The 18036-nt window shown below is 38.2% G+C and overlaps 2 protein-coding genes across 3 annotated transcripts in view; one reads left to right on the top strand and one right to left on the bottom strand.

The window, feature by feature from the left end:
- LOC127837690 (nucleoporin 88-like) overlaps positions 1-8948 on the top strand; it is a 42145-nt gene extending 33197 nt beyond the window's left edge. Inside the window, exons 11-15 of one of the 2 annotated variants that reach the window (XM_052364972.1) lie at positions 223-345; positions 2745-2891; positions 6649-6775; positions 7669-7773; positions 8169-8948. In XM_052364972.1, the coding sequence (XP_052220932.1) occupies positions 223-345; positions 2745-2891; positions 6649-6775; positions 7669-7773; positions 8169-8174 (508 nt within the window). In that variant the 3' untranslated portion in view covers positions 8175-8948. Of the gene's footprint in view, positions 1-222; positions 346-2744; positions 2892-6648; positions 6776-7668; positions 7788-8168 lie in introns of both variants that reach the window. The other variant, XM_052364963.1, reaches the window with a different exon arrangement.
- Positions 8949-12268: 3320 nt separating this feature from the next.
- On the bottom strand, positions 12269-17903 carry LOC127837702 (metallophosphoesterase MPPED2-like). The gene is made up of 6 exons (XM_052364981.1): positions 16886-17903; positions 16471-16702; positions 16178-16293; positions 15547-15663; positions 14439-14572; positions 12269-14068 (listed from the first exon to the last, which is right to left on the bottom strand). The coding sequence occupies exons 1-6, from the start codon at positions 17235-17237 to the stop codon at positions 13727-13729; spliced, it is 1293 nt and encodes a 430-aa protein (XP_052220941.1). The 5' UTR covers positions 17238-17903; the 3' UTR covers positions 12269-13726.
- Positions 17904-18036: the final 133 nt, after the last annotated feature.

The following is an 18036-nucleotide window of genomic DNA, read 5'->3' as shown; positions in this document are numbered from 1 at the left end:
TTTCTCTATTGCACAGGTCTAGGTCAAGTACAGAGCTGAGTCAACAGGAGTGTTACCAGCTGCTTACAAGAGCTACCCAGGTGTTCAGTTCTATACATTTCACTTCCCCTATTGTACAGGTCTAGGTCAAGTACAGAGCTGAGTCAACAGAAGTGTTACCAGCTGCTTACAAGAGCTACCCAGGTGTTTAGTTCTATACATTTCAATGTCCCTATTGCACAGGTCTAGGTCAAGTACAGAGCTGAGCCAACAGGAGTGTTACCAGCTGCTGACCAGAGCTACCCAGGTGTTCAGTGAAGAGTACATACAGAAACAAGAGCTGGCACGGCACGAGATCAACAGAAGGTTTGCAGTGGTCGTCATAATTTTTCAGAGTACAAGTTTATTAGAGTGGTTGTTGAGCAAATTTGTTGTGGCCTTTCACCATTCCTTTACCTGTTTATAAAGCCCATGTCAAGTAAGATAAACTTCTAAGCCAGTTTTTGAGTATTAATGTATTCTTGGGTTATGTCCATTTTATATCTTCATTATGGAACCAACAGGTGTTCAATTCAATATTCTGAACGATTAACTGTTGAGATTTTTTGCAAATAGTTATGTACATTCAATTTTATTTGAATTTAAAGGTGCCGTCCAACAGATTTTGGCATGTTTTAAAGCTTGTCATTAACTACTTTAAATGCTTTATATTGATAAATTTAAACATTTGAACTAAAAATCTCCAGTAAAAAATAAGAATACAATTTTAAAAAAGAAGAAAAAACGTTTACCTCCACAGGGCTCGAACCACTGACCCCTAGATCATAAAAGCTTGGAGTAAAATGTCTCTCAACTTAGCCACTCTACCATCCACGCTCACGTCAAATGCGAGGTATTTTTTAGCTGTATAAGTAATCCTCGTAGTTTCCCAAAATATTGATTCGCGTCGAACGACGCTTAATCTGTTGGACAGATCCTTTAATAAGAAATTAGTTTGAATATGCAATCAAGACCGACTGAATGTCTACCTGAAAGGAGATACACATTCATACAATAAGTAGTTTTCAAACATAAGAAATTAAATACAGAATGAACATTTAAATAATACTTTAAAAATAACATTGATTTATGTGACATAACGCAAAAAAAATTGCTATGGCCGTACCAAAAAAAAAGAAAATTAATAATGTTTTAACATTTAAAGTTGTTTGTTTCTTATCTGTATTTTACGATAATTCATATGTATTTAATGTAAATCTGTAAACCTATTTGACTGAATTTATTATGCCCCCCTTCGAAGAAGAGGGGTATATTGTTTTGCTCATGTCGGTCTGTCCGTCCGTCCGTATGTCCGTCCACCAGATGGTTTCCGGATGATAACTCAAGAACGCTTAGGCCTAGGATCATGAAACTAAATAGGTACATTGATCATGACTCGCAGATGACCCCTATTAGTTTTCAGGTCACAAGGTCAAAGGTCAAGGTCACGGTGACCTGAAATAGTAAAATGGTTTCCGGATGATAACTCAAGAACACTTAGGCCTAGGATCATGAAACTTCATAGGTACATTGATCATGACTCGCAGATGACCCCTATTGATTTTCAGGTCACTAGGTCAAAGGTCAAGGTCATGGTGACCCGAAATAGTAAAATGGTTTCCGGTTGATAACTCAAGAACGCTTATGCCTAGGATCATGAAACTTCATAGGTACATTGATCATGACTCGCAGATGACCCCTATTGATTTTCAAGTCACTAGGTCAAAGGTCAAGGTCACGGTGACGCGAAATAGTAAAATGGTTTCCGGATGATAACTCAAGAACACTTATGCCTAGGATCATGAAACTTCATAGGTTCATTGATCATGACTCGCAGATGACCCCTATTGATTTTTAGGTCACTAGGTCATAGGTCAAGGTCATTTGAAAAAAGTTATGAGCTATTGTCATCACCTTGGCGTCGGAGTCTGGTTAAGTTTTGCGTTTAGGTCCACTTTTCTCATAAAGTATCAAAGCTATTGCATTCAAACTTGGTACACTTACTCACTATCATGAGGGGACTGGGCAGGCAAAGTTAGTCTGTTAATCTGTTACTCTGGCGTGCATTTTGACAGAATTATGTGCCCTTTTTATACTTAGAAAATTGAAAATTTGGTTAAGTAAAAAGTATACTTTTTGTGATTGGGAATGTAACTGAATTTCGGCTATATTATCGGGCCAAAACAAAACCCTGCCTAGGATCATGAAACTTCATAGGTACATTGATCATGACTGGCAGATGACCCCTATTAATTTTCAGGTCACTAGGTCAAAGGTCAAGGTCACAGTGACTTGAAACAGTAAAATGGTTTCCTGATGTTAAATCAAGAATAATTAGGCCTAGGATCATAAAACTTCATAGGTACATTGATCATGACTGGCAGATGACCCCTATTGATTTTCAGGTCACTAGGTCAAAGGTCAAGGTCACAGTGACAAAAAACGTATTCACAAACTGGCTGCCACACCAACTGACAGCCCAAATGGGGGCCATGCATGTTTTACAAACAGCCCTTGTTATAAATAATAATTCTGCATCATGAAATTTGAAGTTTATTAAAAAAAAAATAATAATGTGCATTTAAAAAATATGAAAATAATATATCAACATGTAGTTTATTTAAAAAAGGTCAATAAACCTTTTTGCATATCCTAACTGGGGACACATCCAAATTTTCAAATTAACTTTTATACTTTTTTTACCCAAGTGTCTGTCCCCATTTCAGGGCTGCCATACTGCGTGAGCACAAGGATCAGCAGCTGGGAGACCTGTCTGTTCTGCTGCAGTCTCGAGACTCACTCTCAGAGAATGCTGAGCGCTTGGCGGGACTCTGTGAGGAGTGCAAGGAAACCCAAGAAGATCTCATGAAGAGGTGAGGTGGGAGTGGGGCAAGTGTTTCTTGAAGCACCATGTAATATATCATGTGAGGTGGGAGTGGGTCAAGTGTTTCTGGAAGCACCATGTGATTTATATGACGTAAGGTGGCAGTGTGGCAAGTGTTTCTTAAAGCACCATGTGATTTATATCACGTGAGGTGGCAGTGGAGCAAGTGTTTCTTGAAGCACCACGTGATTTATATCATGTGAGGTGGGAGTCGGTTAAGTGTTTCTTGAAGCCCTACGTGATTTATATCACGTGAGGTGGGAGTGGGGCAAGTGTTTCGTGAAGCACCATGTGATTTATATATGTGAGGTGGGAGTGGGGAAAGTGTTTCTGGAAGCAACATGTGATTTATATCACGTGAGTTGGGAGTCGGGTAAGTGTTTCTTGAAGCCCCACGTAATTTATATCACGTGAGGTGGGAGTGGGGCAAGTGTTTCTGGAAGCACCATGTGATTTATATGACGTGAGGTGGCAGTGGGGCAAGTGTTTCTTATAGCACCATGTGATTTATATCACGTGAGGTGACAGTGGAGCAAGTGTTTCTTGAAGCACCATGTGATTTATATCACTTGAGGTGGGAGTTGGGTGTTTCTTGAAGCCCCATGTGATTTATATCACATGAGGTGGGAGTGGGGCAATTGTTTCTTGAAGCACCATGCAATTTATATCACGTGAGATGGGAGTCAGCAAGTGTTTCTTGAAGCACCATGTGATTTATATCATGTAAGGTGGGAGTGGGGCAAGTGTTTCTTGAAGCACCATGATTCATATCACATGAGGTGGGAGTCGGGTGTTTCTTCAAGCACTATGTGATTTATATCACGTGAGGTGGGAGTGGGGCAAGTGTTTCTGGAAGCACTATGTGATTTATATCACATAAGTCGGAGTGGGGCATGTGTTTCTGGAAGAACTATGTGATTCATATCAAGCGAGGTGGGAGTGGGGAAAGTGTTTCTGGAAGCACCATGTGATTTATATCACTTGAGGTGGGAGTCGGGTAAGTGTTTCTTGAAGCCCCACGTGATTTATATCACATGAGGTGGGAGTGGGGCAAGTGTTTCTTGAAGCACCATGCAATTTATATCACATGAGGTGGGAGTGGGGCAAGTGTTTCTTGAAGCACCATGTGATTTATATCACATGAGGTGGGAGTGGGGCAAGTGTTTCTTGAAGCACCATGTGATTAATATCACTTGAGGTGGGAGTCAGGCAAGTGTTTCTTGGAGCATCATGTGATTTATATCACTTGAGGTGGGAGTCGGGTGTTTCTTGAAGCACCATTTGATTTATATCACATGAGGTGGGAGTGGGGCAAGTGTTTTTGGAAGTACCATGTGATCTATATTACATGAGGTGGAAGTGGGGCAAGTGTTTCTTGAAGCACCATGTGATTTATATCATGTGATGTGGGAGTGGGGCAATTGTTTCTTGAAGCACTATGTGATTTATATGACTTGAGGTGGGATTGGGCAAGTGTTTCTGGAAGCACCATGTGATTTATATCACATGCGTTGGGAGTGGGGCAAGTGTTTCTTGAAGCACCATGTGATTTATATCACATGAGGTGGAAGTGGGGCAAGTGTTTATGGAAGCACCATGTGATTTATATCACTTGAGGTGGGAGTCGGGTAAGTGTTTCTTAAGGCCCCACATTATTAATATCATGTGAGGTGGGAGTGGGGCAAGTGTTTCTTGAAGCACCATATGATTTATATCACGTGAGATGGGAGTCGGGCAAGTGTTGAAGCACCATGTGATTTATATCACTTGAGGTGGGAGTCGAGTGTTTCTTGAAGCACCATGTGATTTATATCATGTGAGGTGGGAGTGGGGCAAGTGTTTCTGAAAGCACAATGTGATATATATTACATGAGGTGGAAGTGGGGAAAGTGTTTCTTGAAGCACCACATGATTTATGTCACGTGAGGTGGGAGTGGGGCAAGTGTTTCTGGAAGCACCATGTGATGTATATCACGTGAGGTGGGAGTCGGGCAAGTGTTTCTTGAAGCAGCATGCTATTTATATCATGTGAGGTGGAAGTCGGGCAAGTGTTTCTTGAAGCACCACATGATTTATGTCACGTGAGGTGGGAGTGGGGCAAGTGTTTCTGGAAGCACCATGTGATTTATATCACGTGAGGTGGGAGTGGGGAAAGTGTTTCTTGAAGCACCATGTGATTTATATCACATGAAGTGGGAGTGGGGAAAGTGTTTCTGGAAGCACCATGTAATTTATATCATGTGAGGTGGGAGTCGGGTAAGTGTTTCTTGAAGCACCATCTGATTTATATCACTTGAGGTGGGAGTCGGATAAGTGTTTCTTGAAGCCCCACGTGATTTATATCACGTAAGGTGGGAGTGGGGCAAGTGTTTCTTGAAGCACCATGCGATTTATATCACATGAGATGGGAGTTGGGCAAGTGTTTCTTGAAGCACCATGTGATTTATATAACATGAGATGGGAGTCAGGCAAGTGTTTCTTGAAGCACCATGTGATTTATATCACGTGAGGTGGGAGTGGGGCAAGTGTTTCTTGAAGCATCATGTGATTTATATCACTAGAGGTGAGAGTCGGGTGTTTCTTGAAGCACCATGTGATTTATATCACGTGAGATGGGAGTGGGAGAAGTGTTTTTGGAAGCACCATGTGAATTAAATTTCATGAGGTTGAAGCGGGAAAAGCGTTTCTGGAAGCACCATGTGATTTATATCATGTGAGGTGGGAGTCGGGCAAGTGTTTCTTGAAGCACCATGTGATTTATATGACTTGAGGTGGGATGGGGGCAAGTGTTTCTGGAAGCACCATGTGATTTATATCACGTTAGTTGGGAGTGGGGCAAGTGTTTCTTGAAGCACCATGTGATTTATATGACTTGAGGTGGGAGGGGGGCAAGTGTTTCTGGAAGCACCATGTGATTTATATCACGTGAGTTGGGAGTGGGGCAAGTGTTTCTTGAAGCACCATGTGATTTATATCACATGAGGTGGAAGTGGGGCAAGTGTTGCTGGAAGCACCATGCGATTTATATCACTTGAGGTGGGAATGGGGCAAGTGTTTCTTGAAGCACCATGTGATTAATATCACGTGAGGTGGGAGGGGGGCAAGTATGTCTTGAAACACCATGTGATTTATATCATGTGAGGTGGGAGTGGGGCAAGTGTTCCTTGAAGCACCATTTGATTTATATCACATGAGATGGCAGTGGGGTCACATGAGGTGGGAGTGGGGCAATTGATTCTTGAAGCACCATGTGATTTATATCATGTGAGGTGGGAGTGGGGTCACATGAGGTGGGATTGGGTTCGCTTGAGGTGGGAGTGGGGCAAGTGTTTCTTGAAGCACCATGCGATTTGTATCACCTAACATAGTAATTGTTCTTCTTGTACAGAAACAAAATTTGTGAATTTAGCCAGTATTCCACAGTGGTTTTTGTTTGTGTTTTAACATAAGATTGCATATGAAATAACTGCAGTATTTAGCAAGAATGAACATAATTATTAAAGTGATTTTCCATCCAAATGATGTTCCTTTAATTTTCCATTTTGTAAATTTAAAATAATGTCTACTACATTACTTTATTGGTCACATAGTTGTTTCTTATGACCCAATTGCCAAACTTTATGTAGAATTCATTCTGATTTGGACTTATTTACATGGCCCGTCAACCTACAACTTTGGGCATGGTTGTGTATCCAACACGGTGTCTTACATGTTTGTAACCTTCACTGTCTCTGTGTGTCCTGCAGGTTGGAGGGCGTGATGCGAAAACTGCAGTCCAGAATTCCTTTCCTATCAGAGTCCGAACGTAACATGAAGCGAGAACTGGAGAACATTGAGGAACGACTGGAAACATACCAGCGCAGTCTGGAACAGGTCTGGTGTAAGAGTAGGGTATAGATCAGTTACAGACAAAACCAGAAACTTAATTAATTAACAGATAAGTATATTCATGGCTCTATTTCAATGCAGGTTGGATCAGTCGTTATAAATTTATTAAAAGATCCCAATCTTGGGATTGAAGCATATCCTCCAGTGAGAGTTAGCCCTAATGAACCTTGGTCAAGTGAGTGTTGGCCCTTTTCTGCATCTTGTGAAAGATGGTTCATATTTGACTTGAAAGATGGCTCGTAACTGCTTTGCTCAAGAGCTGGCAAAACAGCGAAGAGCCTAAAAATAGCTTTTCATAACGGTCCATACAATAATTATAAGGTACCCAGCTTTGTTCTTATAAACCCCATTCCTTTGTTCACTATCACCCAAATGCCTTGGCTTTGTCTGTTACAGTCTTGGCATTGTTGGTTACAGCCCTTGCATTGTCTTTAACAGCCTTGGCATTGTCGGTTACAGCCTTGGCATTTTCTGTACAGCCTAGGCATTGTCTGTTACAGCCCTGTCATTGTCTGTTACATCCCTTGCATTGTCTGTTACAGCCTTTGCATTGTCTGTTACAGCCTTAGCATTGTCTGTTACAGCCTTGGCATTTTCTGTTACACCCCTGTCATTGTTGGTTTCAGCCCTGGCATTGTCTGTTACAACCCTAGCTTTGTCTTTTACAGCCCTGGCATTGTCTGTTACAGCCCGGGCATTGTCTGTTACAGCCCTGGCATGGTCTGTTACAGCCCTGGTGTTGTCTGTTACAGCCCAGGCATTGTCTGTTACAGCCCTGGCATTGTCTGTTACAGCCCTGGCATGGTCTGTTACAGCCCTGGCATGGTCTGTTACAGCCCTGGCATTGTCTGTTACAGCCCTGGCATTTTCTGTTACAGCTTAAGGTGAAGAGGATGTACCAGCAGAGGCAAATTCAGAACGGCTCCCAGTCCAACCGGCCCAGCCCTATCATCAAGAAGACCCAGGCAGCGCAGCTAAGAGAGGTCCTTAAACAGGAGTATGTTCACATGGCAATCTGAGTTCCTTAGTGAACAGTTTGCACAAATTCTTTAAGTTCATATGATTATTTATCATGCTGACATGGGTTTGGGTATAATTGGACACATGTGGAATTCTATGTGTTGTGTTAAGAAGTTAAAATCAAGATTTTATTTTATCTTCACTAAGCATGAAAATGCTGTTATTTTAGGTTATTTTAGCCATGTTTGAAGATAAAAGAATTAGCCCTTGGAATGTCAGAGTTGTTCCTCATGATTTAGAGTAAAAATAATGGCCAGTCTGCTACAAAGTCATTCAAGGTTTCATCTGCAGCTACACTTCTTGGATGTGTCATTAGGCCCATTTTTGCACAATGCAGATGATATGTTATTTCTGTCAGGGGTGATGAAGTCGCTGAATTAATGAAGAAACTCAACCAGCTGCGAGTGGATGCGAGTGTTTGATGCTGGGTGCCATGCTAGGTGGGATCCATGTACTCAGTCAAGATGCCTTTGACAAGATGCACAAGTGCTGATCATCACAAGGCCCTGGTTCCTTAGCTGTGTATGGCAAACTGACTGAAATCACGGTGTCATTTAAGTGGAGAATGATTTAAAGCAAAGGACCAAGGATTCAACTTCATATAAGCTCTAATCAAATGTTGTTGTTTTTTGTTTTGACTTGTGGCTGATAAACATTTATAAGCTTTGAAAAACCAAGTCCATGAAACATTTACAAGCTTTTAACTTCCAAGTCCATGTTGTTTTTTACACATTCTTATAGACACTATAATAGTGCTATTGTATTGATGTCTACATCAAACTAAAAATGCTTCAGTGGTTTGATCATTTGAATACTGAATTATGTCACCTTTGGAACTAAAAGATGTTTATACTGCAGAAACTGTCTTTAAAAATGTATTTTACATGGCACAGAAAGCAATCTTGTTATGTAATGATATTATGTAGGGGGGGGGGGGATTTCATATTTATAATAATAAACAAAATATCAGTAAAGGTTATGCAAATGTTTCTATGATTATAAACTATCATATTTCCTTGATTGTGTTTCAAATGTCTTTGAATGCGTACATATGGTTATTCTGATTGTCAAAAACATCTTTGTTATAAATTTAATTAATATTGTGGGTTATGTGAATGGAAGAAAAAAAATACCAAAATGGTGTTGTCTTTTTTGTGGCAGGTGTTTTAAACACTGACGGTTAACTTTATACATGTATTGTACATACATGTTTATACACTATTTCTACTAGTTAAACAAATGGTACTAATTGCAAGGTCAAATATTTCATCACTGTAGTTAAATAGGCAATTTTGGAATCACCATGGAGATTTGTCCTTTGTCACAAACTTGTCCAAAGGCATTGTCCCACTCAACGCCAACATTCAAGCTTGCAGGCATTGTTCCTTATCATAGAAGGTTTTTTTATGTGTGATTTATCATAATATGTTTACAACTTCAAGAAATGCCCCTTTTTCAAAAAAGGCATGTTATAACATGCAATGTCAGGACATTCTTTGATGTTTATTGTAATGATTTCTAGTTCAAATTTGAATAAAAATACAAGAGCAATGTGAGGTTCTTCTACATTTTTTTCAAAGTGTTGGTCAAATGTCTGGTCAATGATACAAAACAACATTAACATCCTTCAATAATGCTGAGATACATTGACATGGGTTTTAAGTTTGAAACAGTACATACAGAATCTTCTGTGCCTAGTTCACCTGTGAACAACTCAACTGGCCTGGTCTCTAGAATCTTCTGTGCCTTTATTTAGTTCTTCACCTGTAAACAACTCAAATGGACTGGTCTCGAGGAACACAGGCTTAATGCATGCAGCAGGTTAAGTGTCATGCAATATCAGGCTAACCACGTACAACACCTGCTTTTATGGACTTTTTGGTTTACAAAAAGATTTTTTTTAACGAAAATCAACTCAAACCTAGTGTTTTCAACCATCCTTTGTGATTTGTTAATGTGTATTATACATTTTGTTATTTATAAAATTTAAAAATTACCATAATACCTTTTTTTTTTATAAATAACTCATTTAGAAGTTGTATGACTGTAATAACTGATATTTGCATCAGTATAGATGCTATTTGTTGGATTTGGTGAAATATCGATTTTAAATCATGAGTGATCATAGAAAATGATATTTTTAGGGACAGCATAGCCAGGAGTGAACATAATTATGCTCCCCCCCCCCCCCCCCCAAAAAAAAATTGGGGGGGGGAGCATATAGTTGCCGCTTCGTCTGTCCGTTCGTGCACAATTTTTGTCCGGGCTATTTCTCAGCAACTAATGACCGGAATTCAATGAAACTTTATGGGAAGCTTCACTACCAAGAGGAGATGTGCATATTATCAGCAGGTTCTGGTCGGATGATTTTTCACAGAGTTATGGCCCTTTGAAATTTTCCATTAACTGTACATACAGTGCAATTCTTGTCCGGGCTATTTCTCAGCAACTTGTGACCCGAATTCAATGAAACTTTATGGGAAGCTTCACTACCAAGAGGAGATGTGCATATTATCAGCAGGTTCTGGTCGGATGATTTTTCACAGAGTTATGGCCCTTTGAAATTTTCCATTAACTGTACATATAGTGCAATTCTTGTCCGGGCTATTTCTCAGCAACCTATGACCCGAATTCAATGAAACTTTATGGGAAGCTTCACTTCCAAGAGATGTGCATATTATCAGCAGGTTCTGGTCGGATGATTTTTCACAGAGTTATGGCCCTTTGAAATTTTCTATAAAAAAATTATTGTCCCCCCAACTACTGAGCCCTCAAGACGTTTCCTTTTATCTGAATATATCGTGCAATATTGTGACAAAAAAAAACTTTGGGGAGCCACACCTGTCTCCGACGGTTTCTTGTTTTTCATATAGTTGCCAGTTTGTCCTTCCTTACTTCCTTCCTTAATTCCGTCACACTTTTGTTACATTTTCTCATAGCGCCTTCAATATTTTACCGATCTCTATCATATTTGGTGTGTAGGTACCTTGCATGGACCTCTACCTTTTGATGAGGTTTGAGGTCACTGGTATCAAGGTCACCAAGGCTAATAATAAGATTTTCTCAATTTCGCACTTTGGTTACAGTTTCTCATAGCCCCTTCAATATTTTACCGATTTCTTACATATTTGGCATGTAGGTACCTAGCATGGACCTCAACCTTTTGATGTGGTTTGAGGTCACTGGGGTAAAGGTCATATATGGGGAGAATCCATCGTTTTCAACGATACTTGTTTCTATGATCATGAGTGAATTAAATCAATATTCCACCAAATCCAACAATTTTCTTTTTATATGCCCTTTTTTTTAAAAAGGACGTATTATAGTTTCACCCTTGGCAGGCGGCGGACGGGCAGTCGGCGTCCACAGCAGTTTCCGCTCTCTATTTCAAACAGTTTTCATCCGATCTTCACCAAACTTGGTCAGAAGTTGAATCTAGACAATATCTAGGTCAAGTTCGAATATGATTCATGCTGGGTCAAAAACTAGGTCACGGGTCACTTAGTGCATTTCAAGGATTAAGCATGGTTTCCGCTCTCTAACTGAAGAAGTTTTCATCCAATCTTCACCAAATTTGGTCAGAAGTTGAACCTAATCAATATCTAGGTCAAGTTTGAATATGGGTAATGCCGGATCAAAAACTAGGTCACAGGGTAACTAAGTGAATTTCAAGGATTTAGCATGGTGTCCGCTTTCTTATTGCAGTAGTTTTCATCCGATCTTCACCAAATTTGGTCAGAAGTTGTGTGTACATGATATTTAGGTCAAGGTCTGATACGGGTCATGCAGGGTCAAAAACTAGGTCATGAGGTCACTTAGTGCATTCCAAGCATTAAGCATGATGTCCGCTTTCTAATTGAAGTAGTTTTCCTATGATCTTCACCATATTTGGTCAGAAGTTGTGTTTAGATGATGTCCAAAACCTTCAAACGGGCGTATCTTGTGACAGTTTGGCACTCGTGTTATTTTATGCTAACAAATGATATTTTTGTCATTCCAAACAATATAATTCCCCGTATGGTGCCGCTAAATGTCATTAAAAGTATGTTTACGGGAAGCTCATCTGTACATTTTAATAAACATTCAATGCAGAGTAATGACCCTTGGTAACAATTGGGGGGGGGGGGGTAACATTGAGGAAACCAAAGATATCTAAAAATAGTTTCAATAATTTTCACTGTGTGATATTAAAGTGAAATATCAGTTTTAATTCACTGAACCTTCTCTATAAACTTTCGGAAAGCATAAATTAAAACAGAGTTATTTTGTTGAATACATGGATATATATAATGTATTTTTCTTGAAAATTAGCAACTACATAATAAATGGTCTGTTGACATGTTGGAATACCAAGTTCTTGATCTAGTAGCCCAGTTTGCTTCCAGAAATTTTTTAATTTGTTACAAGCTGATCATAAGGAATAACTTTATCTATGATATATGATAATATAAGAAATGCTATGATGCATAGAATATATTGTTCTTATATAATAAATAGTATGAGACAATGTTTTGGTAATACAAATTTATCACAGAGATATAAGTAACAAAACCTAAAATAAAGGCACATATAAAGGATGATATAAATATATCTTAAATGTAATATGAACATTTACATAATTTTGAACATATAAAAATACTTGCTGTACCTGAAATACATAGTTTGACGTAACAGTAACACATTTGACAGCATGTGTACAGATTGATCCCCCGAAGTAGCCTTTTTTTCTTGTTCATGCGGGCTGTTGATATTGTTTTGTTTCGAGAGCAAAAGGTGACATTTCCTTCTTGTGTCTTCTCCATGTTTTATATTAGCAGACAATGAATCGACAATTTATTCTCAAATGATGAGCTAACAAATATTGAGCAATTGTATTACGGACCAGGGGCTGAAATACTTTTCTTTCACCCGTTTATGGACAAAGTCGTGTGAACCTGTAAAACCATATTATACTTTTCTCTACTTATCGTACTACGTTTGTGCATCATTCACACATGTACTGAACTTATGATATATAATGGCTGTGTTGATATTGCTGTTGTATCATATTGCTTATAACACCAACCAGATAGAATGATATCATATGATGATCAAGGACAAATACTAGTAGCTGAAATCAACCAATAAACAAAAGACCTGTATAAATTATTAAAATTTGTGCAATTGTAAGTATTTATAATACAGTGGTTGCTAGCTTTTGTTAAAATTTAACAAGTCAAACTTGGCTAGGTATTTCTGTTAACATGTGTGCATGTGCACACATTCAACATATGGTCAGCCTTTTATGGGTTGAGAATTTCTTAGTCATGAATAAAAACAACAGCACATAATAAATCTTCAAAATTATCAATTACGTTCAATATAAAAATTGTTTTTAACCACAATGTTTTTAATATCAAACAAAAACATCAAAGGAAATTACAGAAAATCTAGTTCATCTGAAACACATTTATGGATAAATGCATACATGTATATGATCTCAGAAATTTTTATATAAAGTTTTGTGTTTGGTTATTGGTCCTACAATTAGCAATTCGGAATAACCTTGATCATAACATACGGGCAATTAATGACAAAAGAAACAAAAACCTAGTTTACCGGTTAGTTTCATTTCATTAAAATGGGTATTAACAAAATCAGATGTTATATGTTATATTTTTGTTTGGCAATTGGTCCTCAACAAAAACTGATAATATTGGTGAGTTGATCAAAACACAACAGCTTATACACTGTAGTTTAAAAACTTTCTAATACATATATCTTCACCACTATTATGCATTTTTTTCTGCACCTGCTTAAGTTGATCCATTTTCAGAGAACCATCTTCATCAGTAAATTGAATTCACTGGAAACATCAGAAGAGTTTTTGTCTATGGGATTTAACAGAGGTAACATCACACATCTTCATTATCACAGTTAGTGAATTCCACCTCCTCCATCTTCCAAGGTATACTCAGAATCCTCATGTCCTATTGCACAGTCTAGTCTATCCTGTGACTCACAGCTATCTAATGACTTTCTGCTCACATCTGACTCGGAGCTGACTGACTCTGCATCACTCTGTAGTAAAACCGAGACCACGTTGTTTAGTATGGTCTCTGCATGAGTCGGCAGTACTTCATGGCCTTCCTGACCCCCTCCACCTGTACTTACTGCTCCTTCATCAGGAAACTCCTGGTAATCTTCAAACACAATCTCAATATCTTCTTCATACAAGGCCAATGTTTCTGTTGGTATCACCCATTCTACTTGATTGTCCTGAACATAAAGAGTAAATATGCTTGAGTTCCATACAAATAGCACCCGTTTTGGATATTAAAATATTTGGTAAGTGTTCTTTATCTTTGAAAATTTCAAAACCTATTTCAGTATTTGGGCCTATCCCTACTAAAGAAGGATACTAGTATTTCTCTGATTTTATAAACCTTTACCAGTCAAGTTCCATTACCTATGCATTTAAATGGTGACTAACAAGTGTATTACAAATCACCAGTGCAATCAATTCATACAGCAAACTTTCAAGCCAAATGCTCATAGTCCAACAGTGTTCTGAATCATAATCATGCAAGCAGTTTAAAGCAGTGCCAAAATAATATAAAACTGTCTTATGCTGTCAACATAAACTTACCCCGAATGACTGTTTGGTGACGCCCTTTGGTAACTGTATGTCGAAGATGATTGGAGAATTCACAGCATTGTAATCTTCATCACAGACAGCTGCGTTCACAAATATTGTAGTGCCATCTGTTCGCATTCCATACCCTGATAAAAGTAAATAAGCCCCCTGTCATGCAAAAATGGGCATTATGCTAATTGCCCTTAACAGTCAATAGCTTCCCTGTCCACTGATAAGACCATGAATCTTGTAGACAGTGTAGTTCTTGCCAAGACTGCTTTGGCTGGCTTGTCTGGAGCTACACTGCCTGCATACGGCTTAAGACCTATTTTCGCATGACACAAAATATTAAATATTTCAAGGAGTGAACTACAGGAGGAGTAGCGATTAAAGCAATGAAGTTCTTTGAATTTGAGTTTTTTCTTACTTCTAGTATATATGCAATGTAAATAATTAGTTAAAATCACTTTTTTTAGCTTAATGTCATCAAAAGCCTAATGATTATTGAGGCGCTCTTAAGTCCATTTTCTGGGTATAACCTGTACTTATTATCTTTGAGGGAAATGTAAAAAATCGAACCAATGAACTCCCATTAATTCTTTAATTTAAAAAAAAAAGAGGACGAAAGGTCGACATAAGGCACAAATGTTCTGAAAAAGTTTCACAAAGACTGGGCAAAAAATGTAGCCTCTGTAGTGTTCACAAGCTTATTTTTTATTTAACATAGTGTTTGACCCCACATGATCAATTTTCAAACTTGGCGTAGATGTCACTGGGCTAAGCGTTCTTGCCAAGTTTTGAGAAGATTGTGCTAAAAAGTAGCCTCTAGTGTTTAACTTTTTCTTTAATTAGACCTTATGACCTACAGGCAGTTTTTCCCAAAAGTGGCCCACTTTCAAAATCAGGGGAAGACATCTTATAAATATTGAGCAATAAATGTGGCCTCTAGTATGTTCACTAGGTAAAAAATGTTGGGGAGGGACGAAAGACAGAAGGTGATCACAAAAGCATAACATGAGCACATTGTGCTCAGGTGAGCTTAAAATATTATTTATACATGCAAGTATTAGAATTTGTATTTTGTTTTATCTTTGATGGATAATTTATCGTGATGCCTGACCTTCATGTATATGCCCATACACATGGTATGCTGGTTTGACCCGCGTCTGGACTGTCTTCAGTAAGTCAACACATCCCACGTGCTTCTGAAATATCTCCCGAATGTTATCCCCATAACCTGAAAAAAGCAAGGTGAAGACATAACAGGTTGCACACAAAGATACCAAATGTTCTTTCCGATAATGGTAATGCTAACCAGAGATGCCATAAAGTCATTTAAGATACTCAAATGCCAATACACCATTACTGACAATAGCAATAAGTATTCTTGTTATAAGACGCCTTTCGATTTTAAATTCAATGGTCATCCCTTAAACAGATTTCAATTATGTATAGGTAGAAATAAGCTGTTGCATAGCCGGATGTATGCACAAGATCCCAAGTGCTTCACAAATTGTGCCTGTCTCAGCTTTTGAGTTCTAACTTCTAGGCTCATAAAGTAGGTAAAAGGGTGCAAAAACATCAGATATTTGCTGCAGGATTTCGAAGAATTGTGTTTCTAATTTGTCAAAAATTGAGTATATTTTGTCAGTTTTTTAAATCTCACAATATGGCCTTGTTGAAAATTAAAAATTGAAACAGAAACATGCACTTTGTATTGTATGGTAGTCAGGTTGTTTTAACATCTCTACCTAATGGAGGCATGTGAGTGAGAAGGACATCTGTGGAGTTGGGAACCATGTTCCATTTGGACATCAGCTGGGCACCACGGCAACACTGGAATCCCCAGAAACCACTTCCTGGTGTCCTGTAATGTACCAACAACCTAGGACATATCAATGAGACATACAAAGAGAGGTATATAATTGCTAATTCTTATCAACATTGCATACCGGTATTATTGTGTATGGAAAACTGGCATGCTTGCTTTGTATTGTGATGATTTACATAGTGTCATGATCCTAGTCGCCTCATCATCACTTACCAAGGACTCCCATAAATATTAATTCCATAAATCTTCACCATGGAGTCTTCCAGGTAGATATCATTGAATAAATCTCTTGTACAACGCACACCACATTTTTTGAGGTACATCTGGAAGTCTTTGTGGTCAAATGTATAGTAGTTGTTCTTTATTCGATTAACCATGAACTTGTGATCGAACGACAAATCATGGTTGCCTGCTATCACAACCTTGTGCTTATGTGGGAGTGAATCTGTAAATAACACACACATTCAACCATTTATAGACATTGGGCTTAAATAAAAAAAAGCGATTCCTTCAATTAGAAAGTGAGCTTTAAATTCAAGAAGTTCACCTACGTCCAATATTAACATCGCTTTGTATCGATAAGAAAATATATATTCCAGTAAACCAAAAGCAAGAACAAACAACAAACCTAGATATTTTTTCACAATTTCCAATTCATTCTTCTGTCCAGACATTGTCATGTCTCCCGCATGTAAAAGTATATCACCATCCGGTATGTGAATTCCGCTCTGTTCCCACTCAGTGTGTGTGTCTGATATGCACACAAACCGGACTCTATCATCAGGGACTGGCAAGTTTATATCCACAGGTTTCACACATTGTTTATTTTGTTTCCCTTTAATTTTGTCCCAAGCCAAGGTTGGGTCGCCTGAATGTTTGTCCGGTTTCAGTTTGCCAACATTTCTCGGAAGACTATCATCAAAGGTAGAGTGATTTGAGGTTGGTAATAACTTCGAGAACAGCTTAGTTAATGGCTGCATTTTTACGAATTGTTCTTCCTGTTCTTAATGATAACACTTATTAACAGTGCTCCACCATACTAGGATTAACCTAATCGATGATTATGTTACCACCGCAGGTCTTTGGGACCTCTGTAGTGGCCTCTTCTTCGTCCTCACTATTTAGCAGTCTCGGTGTTTTGCTTCCGGTTATTACATTATAGTAACATTTATAATCATAAATCATCGGGTGGTTGATCCGATGTTTATCCAGGCGTCTTTTAAATGTATCCGTGTTCTTGGATATGACGACAGCACTTCCGTTAACATGTTGAACAATAACTAACCCTCAATTGTATTCTATTGGTATTTATAACATGTTTTTAACAATAACTAAACTTTAATTGTATTATATTGGTTATAAATACGTCATTCGTAATGACATATCCATAATGCTCAATGGTATGACACTTTTTCTTTGTTATGTCTATTTATAGATTTGTAATTTCATCATAAACTCTTCATTATCCAGTAGAAAGAGTAGTACTTTAATGAAAACACAGGCCAATAATAAGTAATGTATTAATTTATCTGTCATCTTTTCTCTCCATGGCATAATGTATTGGCATCAATCGATCTTTGTGTTTACATAGGACTGATTATCATATATAAAATCTGTATTGTCACTAGTGGCAAAAACAATTTGTTGTAATAAACGCAAACAAGTTTCTCCGGTCATACATCAATTTCATAGCACACCTCAATAACTTAGCGGATTTTTAAGTTTGGTGCCATGATTGACAGGTAAAACCTAAAATAACAGATACACACATAGTGCATT

The sequence above is a fragment of the Dreissena polymorpha genome, chromosome 1 (assembly GCF_020536995.1).
Source record: "Dreissena polymorpha isolate Duluth1 chromosome 1, UMN_Dpol_1.0, whole genome shotgun sequence".
Classification (NCBI taxonomy): Eukaryota; Metazoa; Mollusca; class Bivalvia; order Myida; family Dreissenidae; genus Dreissena; species Dreissena polymorpha.
This window is presented reverse-complemented; position numbering and strand designations above follow the sequence as displayed.

What these genes read in the sequence shown, in the direction of transcription:
- LOC127837702 (XM_052364981.1), bottom strand. Translation starts at nt 17,237, where the DNA reads ATGCAGCCATTAACTAAGCTGTTCTCGAAGTTATTACCAACCTCAAAT. An exon ending in AATATTTATGGGAGTCCTTG is followed by an intron (nt 16,294 to 16,470) that starts GTAAGTGATGAT and finishes GGTACATTACAG; the next exon opens with GACACCAGGAAGTGGTTTCT. An exon ending in CACTCACATGCCTCCATTAG is followed by an intron (nt 15,664 to 16,177) that starts GTAGAGATGTTA and finishes TGCTTTTTTCAG; the next exon opens with GTTATGGGGATAACATTCGG.